The following is a 12,130-nucleotide window of genomic DNA, read 5'->3' as shown; positions in this document are numbered from 1 at the left end:
GAGAGAGAGAGAGAGAGAGAGAGAGAGAGAGAGAGAGAGAGAGAGAGAGAGAGAGAGAGAGAGGAAAGAGGGGGAGCGCGGGATACGGGTTGATAGGCGCACTGGTAGGAGTTAATGTAAGTTTTATTTAAATCTAATGTTAACCTTCCTCATTTAATTTACCTCACTCCCCACTTTCTTTTTGAGAACTGACACTGCAGCAGTGTGTAGGGGAGAGGGTGCTCCACACTACTGTGTAATTCAGGATTTTTAAGACATAAGCGTTGCGTTGTGAGTGAGAGCGGCGTAATATGGGGGGTGTGGGCTGGCTGCCTGCCATCTCGTTCCCTTCCCATTCCTCCCCCTTCCACTCCTCTCCCCCGCATGAGTCACTGCCTCGGCCGAGCTCTCCAGCCACTTTCACAAGAGCAGTCGGTGCTCGTTCAGCCCCGGAGATGGTGTACGTGTTGGTGCAGAGCAACGCAAGGAGACTAGGGGGTGATAAAGCTTAGAGGGCTCTTAGTTAGACCAGACAGTACTTACGTAGTCAAAATAATACGCCCCTGATAATATAGATAAAAAAAATCTCCAGGATCTTTGTCTTTGTCCTTTGCTATAGCTGTGGCTCTACGATTTTTTTTCCCAGCAAGTGGTATGTGTTCAGTGTCTGTTAGGGCGATCTTTTCTTCGTGCTCGGTAAATACGGAGTGGTGACCCCAGTGGTCATCACAGGAGACCAGAAGGACCCTGTGCAAGTGGATGTGTGCCCCGCACTAGATTGCGTAGGAGGCAATTTAAGGAGGCTGACCCGAGGTAGTGGCAGCCGTGATTGGGGCTCAACCTGGTGTTACGACGATACATTTAATGGTTACAGGAGGCCAGAAGGACCCCGTATACCCGTTGTTAGGTCCCGTACTAGACTATATAGGTGGTAGTCTAGGGAAACTGGCCAAGTTAAAGGCACCAGTGAAGGGGACCGTAATCTGTGGTGGTAACACTGTATTTGCTACTACTATTGCTACTACTACTACTATCAGTATTACTATTACTATTACTACTACTACTACTACTGCTACTATTGCTAGTACTACTATTCCTACTATTACTTCTACTACCATTGTTTTAACTTTCAGAGAGTATGAAGAGTATGAGGATGACTTCCAAGAAGGGGAAACCTGTTCTTTTCCAAATACAAGAAACTAGGACCAAGTAAGTAACAAAGAAGACAGTAATAATAGGTACACGTTACCTGGAAGACATTAATGAACTGGTAATTTTTATCATATAAAAAGCTAAAAAAAACAAAAAACAAAAAAGTAAAGGAGGAGAAAGAGAAGGAGAAAGAGGAAGATTTTAATTTTACATGAGAGAGAGAGAGAGAGAGAGAGAGAGAGAGAGAGAGAGAGAGAGAGAGAGAGAGAGAGAGAGAGAGAGAGAGAGATTCCTATTATATATGAAGTTATTTCTATTATATTACTACTGATGTTTTTATGTTTTTTTGTTGCTCTTGTTTTTGTTACTATTATGTCCATGACAAAGCCAAATTACTTAAAAAAATAGTTGTGGAAATAAAAGCATAGCAGTTTCCATACTGCAAATGACAATAACTGGAGAAAGAAAGTCAATGTAGGACAGTTGATTATATGAACCAATACTGCAGTAGATGAAATAAAACTAATAATTGTTATGAATTTTTTTTTTTCATCAGGACTGTTTTCAAAGCCACTGAGATGTCAGATTCTTAAGGGTGTTTTTTTTTTTCTTTTTTCCTTACTGATAGTACAGAACCCTTGTTATGTGAGAGCTGGAAACATAAGTATCCTTGAAAACTAAGAAACTTCCACTATAGCCTGATAAAATATTACTAAAATCATGAATTTTATTGATTAATTTATGTCGTGGCGCCGCAACATCGCGGTCATATGTCACCACTACAAAACTTTAAAAGCAACAAAGATTCCTGGTTAAAAGACCCAGTGTTGTTCATTACGTGTCTTCCTCACTTGCCTCCATGTTCTCCCAGTGCAAGGATAAAGTTCTGCCCCATACTAAATTATTGATAAAATAAATAGAACAGTTGTTATGTGCAGCGAGATAACGCAATATAAAATGTAAGTAGTGAATAAGTAGAAAGAATGAATGAGAAAAGAATAATGAAAGGCGAAAGAGTGCGAGCGATGGGAAGAGAGACAGGTTGGGAGTGAGACTTGAACGTTTCCTGGACACAGAGTTACCAAGCATTAAGCTTCAAGAATGATATTTATTCAAGCAGCCACTCATCTTCCCCACATAAATTTCCTTACTTTCCTTTGTCCATTCACTCTGAGTCTCACCCAGTATTTAGTAGAAGAAATGCTCTTGACCATAAAATAGTCAGTATTCATCTAGTCCCCCTAGTTTGATCATTAAAATTTTAGGAATAAAGTGTTTTGTTCGCGCTTGGGGAGCAGTGTGTGTGTGTGTGTGTGTGTGTGTGTGTGTGTGTGTGTGTGTGTGTGTGTCGCCACCCCCCTCATTCCTTGTACCCCCTCCCCGTAGCAGATAAGGGAGCGTTGAGTGCGCTTTCTAGTGGTGGGCAGGAACCGATAACTTAGTTATTCACGGAATCGATTCCTTGGGCTGGCGGATCCGTCGGAACTGGTTCCGCAGCCGGTTCGGCGGAGAATCGTGTAGAGCGCGCTGGGTCTTGGAGGCGCCAGCACGCGGGGCGAGTACCAGTGTTGGAGCAGCCAGCGCGCTGCTCGCACAGTTACCAGGCGGAGCCGGTTCCGAAATTGATTCCGTAGGGAATCCTGTAGAGAGCGCGTTGTGGCTACCAAGTCTTGGAGCCACCAGCGCGCTGCTCAGATGGTTACCACTAGTGTGTGGCGGTTGCAGGACTCATCTAGAATACTGGCAGAAATTATTACAAGCTCCTCGTTAGACAGACAAATATTAGTTTTCCCCTGATAGCAGAGAGTGTGTCAAGTGGTCATGTTGCTCTAAATATCGTTCCATCATGTAGTGTGTAGAATTCCATCTAGTTTCTACATCCTGAATATTTTTTTTCTAAGGCTGCTTGTGCTGCTGTTGCACCTGTATGAGCTTATCACAAGCCTTTACGCTGTGATGATTTTTTTTTCTATCTTCTGGACATCCTCAGTGTTCTTCATGGAGTCCTGAACAACTAAATTCAAAGTGAGTACAAAGCACGGGGTGTGGCGAACATTCATTTGTTTTATTGTTGCAGTATGTTAGCAGAATTGTCAGTCACATTTGAGTGAATTTTATCTAAATTGTTCCATTTATTGCAGAAGTCTTAGCTCTTCTGCAATATTATCTGCTGTATGGGACTTAACCATACTAACAATATCAAGCACAGCAGACTTGAGGACCCACTCTGGGGACATGTGGTGAGCTGTCACTGTGATGAATGCTTTTGTTTGTCGGGATGTTCATAATATGTCTGTTGTTAAAGCAACACGCTTAGCTTTCTCCACCTCTTGACAGACTCTCTCTACCTCTCTATTGTAAATAGAAAGTTGGACTCTTGAACTGGGTTAATATTGCCAGTTCGCGACCGTTGTTCTCAAACGAAAACGGTAGGATAAACATTTCGTTGGCCTGTGTATTATCGAGTCTTTCTATAACATCAGTGTTCATCTGTTCATCGTTAATGGCATTGACATAGATATACTCTAAAGTCTTTGCCAGGTTGTTGCCTCCGGTGTTTTCTATCAATCTAGTGATCTTCTCTGAGGCCTTAGCTCTATTTTTTTTTTCTTTTTTTTTTCTCTCCTAGAAAAACAGATTTGAACACCTGATGTACCTTGTCCCTAGTGACTGCTGCCACTATTTCTTCCATCACCAGTTCCTCTGGGCCAGAGGTCGGCAACCCAGAATTAGACAAGAGCCACTTTCTTCAGACTTGACAGGAACACAGTGCTGCTGGAGCCACAGCGTAAAATCTATTACGAATGTAGATTACGAAACCTAATAAATTTCCTCCATACTAAAGTTAAGTAATATAACCATACACAAAATAATCATACAACTTGTACCGTAGTAGTAGTAACAGTAGAAGTAGTAGTAGTAGTAGTAGTAGTAGTAGTAGTAGTAGTAGTAGTAGTTATAATAATAATAATAATAATAATAATAATAATAAAAATAATAATAATAATAATAATAATAATAATAATAATAATTATTACTATTATTATTATTATTAATGACGATTATATCAATAGTAATAGCAGATGTCATAAAATAAACTATTGTAATAATTAAGTAGGAAGACACTCGTTTAACTTTATAATCTATGATGGCAGCAAGTGAACAAATATGGTATATTATTTTTCAAACATGTTAAGTGTACTTACTATATCAGTATCTGGTCACCGCGATGAGTTTAAACCAGGGAGAGAGAGAGAGAGAGAGAGAGAGAGAGAGAGAGAGAGAGAGAGAGAGAGAGAGAGAGAGAGAGAGAGAGAGAGAGAGGGAGAGAGAGAGAATTAAGTCTTAAATAATGTGGTTTCTGGTCCTGTGTTTCTTTGGGGAGACGCTCAATGTTTGGCAAATATGTTGTCGTTTTGAGTTTCAGGCAGGACTGCAGGCTTGCATCATTCAGTCGACTGCGTAGTTTGTTTTTTTATAAAGTTCATGCTAGAAAACACTTGTTCATACAGGTAATGCAGGAGAAAGCCAAAGGCATATCTTTCATGTGTGTGTAAGTGTCTGGTAAGGAATTCCACACTTCATACACAGTCTAATCTCGTTGTTGTAGACCAGTCAATTCAATCCACTTGTGATGAAATGCCAGTGTAGCATGTTGTTTCTCCAGGTTTTCAATATCGGGGACCATGGCTCTGAATTTTGAAGTCCATAAGTCTTTTCCTTGCAAATCAGCTAATTTCAGTTCCAGTTCTGCTTGATTCACTCCAGTAAAAACTGAAAAATTGCGTGAGACTGTATCTGCATCAAGAGGGTTGATCGCAAATGAAAACGTGGCCTTCTCTTTCCTGAATTCTTGAAAACGTCTTTCAAGGAATTTTTAAAATTTTCCTTAGTGCATTTCTTATGATATCAAAGTTTGTTCCTTCTCCAAATTGCTTTAATGAAGGAAAGTGAATCAGAGAGCCTCTCTCAACATCTCTAACAAACAAACATAGTTTTCTTTCAAAGGAAATGACATTTTTGCCGCCACAGTGCGACAAGTGGATAAGAACTAGACCCGTTTCGTTGATTCGTTAGTTTATTCAGTTACGGTCAAACCTGACAAGAACGATTTCGGGATCGTAAGTACATATACTGGTCAATACACAGATTATAATTATAGCAACAATTACATTCCTTACGATTCACAACGTATATATAGTGTCTCAACATCGAAGCCTATAGAGCAATGTTGTGTCTTCAACTTACGCATTCGGGGTCCTGGGTACTTTGCCGTCCGTTTTCCACACCGCTCCACCAGTGACGAGAGTACAGGCCTTCTCACAACAGCAGGCTTCCCTCTGCCTCTCGGCCTAACCAGAAGGATAAAGCTCCCCTCTACTCTGTCAGGTCATAGGGACAGAGGTCAACCTCGGAGGCCCCTTGAGTCAGCACAATTATTCATCTCCCCTATGTCTTATCTCCCCATTAATGCTGTCTCGACACCGGATGTAAACATCGGTTCTCAGTACCATCCTACACCATTGCCTCTCTGTACTTTCCATCTTCAGTACTACAATTAACTACTTCCTTCCTTTATATGTCCTTACTCCTTCTGCGATTACTCCTTCTGGCGGTAACAGACTTTTCCAAAAACATCAGAGCAGTGTTTCCCTTTCCTTGTAGTTTCCTGTTGAGCTCATTTTAATGTGAAGTGATATCCACCAAGAAGTGAAACTTCTGTAGCTATTCAAAATTTGTAAGGTATGCATATTCATTCCTTTCTCCTCCAGAAATTTCTTAACTTCCTCAAGGCATGCTACAAAACGTGCAAGCACCCGACCCATAGAAAGCCAACGGACTTTGTTATGTAAGAGGAGGTCTGAATACCTGGGAATAGACTTCTTCCAGAAGTTCACGAAACTCGGTGGTTTTAGCCTTTTGCCATTATTTTGTTTATAATTTTCACGACTAAGTCCATTACTTCAGTGAATACTCTGATAGGCAAGTTTGTGCACACAGTGCCTCTTGGTGAACGATGCAGTGAAATGATATTACTTCACGATTCAGCTCTCGTTTTAAGAGAGAAACAAATTCCTTATGTATACCTGTCATACTCGGTGCATCAACAGAAATAATGTGGTTGGTCTGAATTCCTTTTTTCCTTAAGGCAGGTTATAATTGTTGAAAAAATATCCTCGCCTCTAGTTTGACCAGTGAGAGGCAACAAGTCAATGAGTTCTTCTTGTGGACCTTCAGAGTTGACATACCTGCCAAGAAGAGCAACTTGTGCAATGTCGTCAACATCACATGACTCATCACAAGCAATTGAAAAGCCACAGAATGAATTGATGTCCACAATTTGCTGATTCGTGATGTCTTATGGAAGTTTCAGTGCTCTGTCCCTAATCGTTTTACTAGACAATGGCACATTCTTAATTTTCTTAATTATTTCATCCTTGTTTTTTAATTTTCTGAACAGATGCATTGCTGCATTGATGAAACAATCTTTTATATATTCACCATCTGTAAAAGACTTTCCACGTTTTGCTATCTCATGATTTATCACAAAACTGGAAGTAATTGTATCGTTGGAGGACTTCACCCATTTCGCGAATACATTCTGACTCCGCTTTGCTCTGAGCTGCAGTTCCTCCACAACGTTCTTTCTGGCATCTCCAGTTGGATAATTTTCAGCAAAGTCACTGTGTTTCCTCTGAAAATGCCTCACAAGGTTGGATTTTTTTACTGTTGGTCAGTTCTTCACTGCATATGAGGCACAAAGGGTGCCCTCTAGAATCCTGAGCAAATGCAAGATGCTCGGTCCATTCACTCCTAATTTCTCTATTTTCATCCTCAGTTTTCCTCTTCCTCGATGCCATTTCTCCAGTAATTGATTATGTCTTAATATCTTTCACTGAAGAAGTTGTAATAGCAGCAGCAGAAGTAGTAGTAGTAGTAGTGGTAGTATTTTTTTTTTTTTATGTTTTTTGTTTTTATGTTTTTTGTTGCCAAGGGCAACAAAAATCCAATAAAAAATGCCCACTGAAATGCCAGTCCCATAAAAGGGTCAAAGCAGTGGTCAAAAATTGATGAATATGTGTCTTGAAACCTCCGTCTTGAAGGAATTCAAGTCATAGGAAGGTGGAAATACAGAAGCAGGCAGGGAGTTCCAGAATTTACCAGAGAAAGGGATGAATGATTGAGAGTACTGGTTAACTCTTGCGTTAGAGAGGTGGACAGAATAGGGGTGAGAGAAAGAAGAAAGTCTTGTGCACCGAGGCCGCGGGAGTAGGGGAGGCATGCAGTTAGCAAGATCAGAAGAGCAGTTAGCATGAAAATAGCAGCAGAAGACAGCTAGAGATGCAACATTGCGGCGGTGAGAGAGAGGCTGAAGACAGTCAGTTAGAGGAAAGGAGTTGATGAGACGAAAAGCTTTTGATTCCATCCTGTCTAGAAAAGCAGTATGATTGGAACCCACCCAGACATGTGAAGCATACTCCATACATGGACGGATAAGGCCCTTGTACAGAGTTAACAGCTGGGGGGGTGAGAAAAACTGGCGGAGACGTCTCAGAACGCCTACCTTCATAAAAGCTGTTTTAGCTAGAGATGAGGTGTGAAGTTTCCAGTTCAGATTATAAGTAAAGGACATCAAGGATGTTCAGTGTAGAAGAGGGGGACAGTTGAGTGTCATTGGAGAAGAGGGGATAGTTGTCTGGAGGGTTGTGTCGAGTTGATAGATGGAGGAATTGAGTTTTTGAGGCAAGTCAAGCGTTCTGTGGCTTCCCTGCGTGAAATGTTTACCTCCTGAAGGGTTGGACGTCTATGAAAAGACGTGGAAAAGTGCAGGATGGTATCATCAGCGTACAAGTGGATAGGACAAGAAGTTTGGTTTAGAAGATCATTAACGAATTATAAGAAGAGAGTGGGTGACAGGACAGAACCCTGAGGAACACCACTGTTAATAGATTTAGGAGAAGAACAGTGACAGTCTACCACAGCAGCAATAGAACGGTCAGAAAGGAAACTCGAGATGAAGTTACAGAGAGAAGGATAGAAGCCATAGGAGGGTTGTTTAGAAATCAAAGCTTTGTGCCAGACTCTATCAAAAGCTTTTGATATGTCCAAGGCAACATCAAAAGTTTCACCAAAATGTCTAAAAGAGGATGACCAAGACTCAGTAAGGAAAGCCAGAAGATCACCAGTAGAGCGGCCTTGACGGAACCCATACTGGCGATCAGATAGAAGGTTGTGAAGTGATAGATGTTTAAGAATCTTCCTGTTGAGGATAGATTCAAAAACTTTGGATAGGCAGGAAATTAAAGCAATAGGACAGTAGCTTGAGGGATTAGAACGGTAAAGGCACAAGCACGGAGGCACAGTTTCGGAGAACAATAGGAGGGACCCCATCAGGTCCATAAGCCTTCCGAGCGTTTAGGCCAGCGAGGGCATGGAAAACATCATTGCGAAGAATTTTAATAGGTGGCATGAAGTAGTCAGAGGGTGGGGGAAAGGAAGGAACAAGCCCAGAATCATCCAAGGTAGAATTTTTAGGAAAGGTTTGAGCGAAGAGTTCAGCTTTAGAAATAGATGTGATAGCAGTGGTGCCGTCTGGTTGAAACAGAGGAGGGAAAGAAGAAGAAGCAAAGTTATTGGAGATATTTTTGGCTAGATGCCAGAAGTCACGAGGGGAGTTAGATCTTGAAAGGTTTTGACACTTTCTGTTAATGAAGGAGTATTTGGCTAGTTGGAGAACAGACTTGGTATGGTTCCGGGTAGAAATATAAAGTGCATGAGATTCTGGTGATGGAAGGCTTAAGTACCTTTTGTGGGCCACCTCTCTATCATGTATAGCACGAGAACAAGCTGTGTTAAACCAAGGTTTAGAAGGGTTAGAACGAGAAAATGAGTGAGGAATGTACGCCTCCATGCCAGACACTATCACCTCTGTTATGTGGTCAGCACACAAAGACGGGTCTCTGACACGGAAGCAGTAGTCATTTCAAGGAAAATCAGCAAAATGCCTCCTCAGGTCCCTCCTCAGGATATAATAAGAAATAACGGGTTCAAGCTTGAAAACTTTAGGTTTTAGAAAGAGATAGGAAGAAATTTGTTCTCAAATAGAGTGGTAGATGAGTGGAACGGAATCGGTAATTATGTTGTTAGTGCTAAGACATTAGGGAGCTTTAAGAGAAGATTAAACAGGTTTATGGATGGGGTTGATAGGTGGTAGGTATATTTCATTCAGGGACTACCACGTGTAAGCCTGGTCGCTTATTGTAGCTTTCCTTGTTTTTTATGTTATGTTCTTAAGCCCGAGGAGTTCGTTCAACGAAGCCATACCTTTAATCTTATACTGTAGTGTTAATAACTGGAGAAACCTGTCTTTGTTCGGAGTCAACTGTTCAGGACTTAAATTAAAACTCGATGTCACTATGAGCAGTAAGATGCTGTTAAGTGTAGACGAACGCGTCCGGCGAAATAGCGCATTACATGGACTTTTGTATAAGAGCTATGTTGATTCATTTAATAGATTCTTTGTAAATAAACCCGCCGAGGTCTATGACAGTATTTCTAGTTTCGACATTGTATGGTATAATTGTGAAGTGGACTGGGCAGAGGGATTTGGGAAATCCCAGTCTGTCGAGCTGGCAAAGTGCCACTTTGTAAACAAGTCTATATCTGAGGGGGCCTGACTCTATAGTTTTACCTAGATATAGAACTATTGTTGTAAAAAACTCGAGCGCCGTGCAAAAGGTTGTCAATGAGATTTCTAAGAAGTCCTTCAAGGATGCCATGTCGGATGAAAACCGTACCATAAAGTATAGCTCAGGTAGAGCAGCATCGCTACTCTCTCCGGTATGCAACTCTTCTCTTCGTCCTTACATGCTTAGGATACGTAAGATTGTACGAAGTAATGAGAAACAGAAACGCAAGTATATGAACTTACGTACGACAAAATGAAAATGTGAAAAAGGTTTATCAATTATCTCCTTGGAGGAATGAGGCAAGAAGGGATGGGCGGAGTCTACCGTTCCCAATCAATGTATAAATGGTCATGGGCAGTATGGATATCTTCAGTCTTCTCTAGACGAGTACAGAAGCGGCGGCCTGAGACAAAACCTCTCTAGAAACAGAAAATCGAGTGAGTGTTACAGTGAACATCGAAATTATTTTTCACCTCGAACTTTGTTATGGTGATCTGGTTTCGTCCGTCTTAGCAATATATAAGTATCCCCTCTTTAGAATAGCTGATTATAACTGAAATCTGATTGTTGCAATCCTCTGTTTTTGGGTTTCGAATACATGAGGAGTATGTTAGTACCCCCATTTAATTTTCTATGTCTGAAACCATTTTTAACTACCTCTGTTTTTTTTCTGGTTTCGTGTGTGTGTGTTTTTTTTTCTTTTTTTTACAGGTATTTTCTAGCGAATTCGAGAAGATATCCATAAGGGATAAGAGGAGGAAACTAGAAGCTCCATGTCACTGGCCACTGTGAACCACTGCTCGCTTTCCACTTCATCCATGAACATCAAGAAGCCTCACCTAAGGTCTATGGATAGACAGAGGAAATATGAGAAAGTCATCCTTAGGAAGATAACTGGAAAGCCAGTTACGTAAGACTGCGTCTCTATCGAAGCCGTCACAAACACTTCTTGCTTCCAACTCGCTCCTCGTCTGAACCTGGACCCTATGCCATCAGTGGATTTATCTATAGAACAAGACCTCTTTTGCTTCAGTGACATCGGTAACCGAAGGCGCTTTTTCCATCGAAACAGAAGTGGCACTCTTAATGAACTGTCTTTATGCGAGGAGCACGAGATCGAGTACGATCATACAGTGCCGTTCGGGAGAGGCGTCGCCAGCACCAGAAAGGATGACGAAGCCAGGACCTTCAATAACTCGAAGCAATTGTAATTCCCGAGGAATAAGAATTGACGAATTCCTGCAGCTGACCCTAAACACCATTAGCTCCGATACTCACGAGGACGTCTACTTTATCGCCAGGGAGATTTACCTCCTCAAGTGTTTAAAGGTTCCGTCAGATGACTACGGTATATCCCTCTACAACTCGACGTTGACCAAGGTCTATAACAGCATCGTGCATCATATAGTGAATTACATGAAGGAGAACACCACCACCGCAATAATATACGCTGTGAACTGCATCGTCAAGTTCTTCAGTAACGACATGGACCTAAGCAATATAAGGACTCACAACACGAAGGATGCCCACATACTCACAAAGGCTCTAAATGCTCTGAGGGAGTGTGAATTCTATTCACTAGACGAGAAGCTAGAGTTCGCCGAAGAGGACACTCTGCTGATCGAGAAAGCCCGATGATTCGTCTACCCCGATGCTGAAAACATGGATCCCATACCCCTCAAAAAACGTGACTAAGAAGTCTCTCGCAAAGGGTATTCTACAGGCGATAGAGTCTTGCAATCCAAGGATAGTAACGAAGCTACTCAAGGAGACGTTCGCCAAGTGCCGCAGCACAACAACGTGAAAACGTACCCTGACCCCTACAGCTCCATAATCAACAGCCTGTATAAAAAACTGTCTAGAGATGCGTTCATAAATTTCATATGGAACGAGCTAAACTATATGGCCGTGTCATTCGACCGTTACAACGAGAACGAGAATGTGTGCTTTGACAACAGCAACACCAGCATGCCCATCCTCGTAGAGATGATGCAGTCATTCTACTCTTCCACTTTCTTCACATCTAACAACACTTCAAAGTTTACAATCATCAACTTTACGTGTGTGTACATGGCCTACGCGGTGGGAAAGCATTCCGCTTACAGTGCCTGCAACAACGTGGCCGTCAGGCAGTTCACCGGAAACATAATAGAGCTAGATGACAGGTTCTTCACCTATGCAGACGACCACAAGATTCATCCCGATAGTATCCACAAGAAAAAGGACAACAACAAGAAGACTGATAGCGACCTTGCCGATTCTGGGCCTGCATACAGAGATTCAATCGACGGTACTTGCTTGTCTTCGTC

General features: G+C 41.7%; 1 protein-coding gene across 2 annotated transcripts in view; it reads left to right on the top strand.

The window, feature by feature from the left end:
• Positions 1-4,006, top strand: part of LOC135098423 (uncharacterized) — a 7,248-nt gene extending 3,242 nt beyond the window's left edge. The window contains exons 5-6 of one of the 2 annotated variants that reach the window (XM_064000785.1): positions 1,113-1,188; positions 3,830-4,006. In XM_064000785.1, coding sequence (XP_063856855.1) covers positions 1,113-1,182 — 70 coding nt within the window. In that variant the 3' untranslated portion in view covers positions 1,183-1,188; positions 3,830-4,006. Of the gene's footprint in view, positions 1-1,112; positions 1,634-3,829 lie in introns of those variants that run through there. The other variant, XM_064000784.1, reaches the window with a different exon arrangement.
• The last annotated feature ends 8,124 nt before the right edge of the window (positions 4,007-12,130 follow it).

Source organism: Scylla paramamosain, unplaced genomic scaffold, assembly GCF_035594125.1.
Source record: "Scylla paramamosain isolate STU-SP2022 unplaced genomic scaffold, ASM3559412v1 Contig61, whole genome shotgun sequence".
Lineage (NCBI taxonomy): Eukaryota > Metazoa > Arthropoda > Malacostraca > Decapoda > Portunidae > Scylla > Scylla paramamosain.
This window is presented reverse-complemented; position numbering and strand designations above follow the sequence as displayed.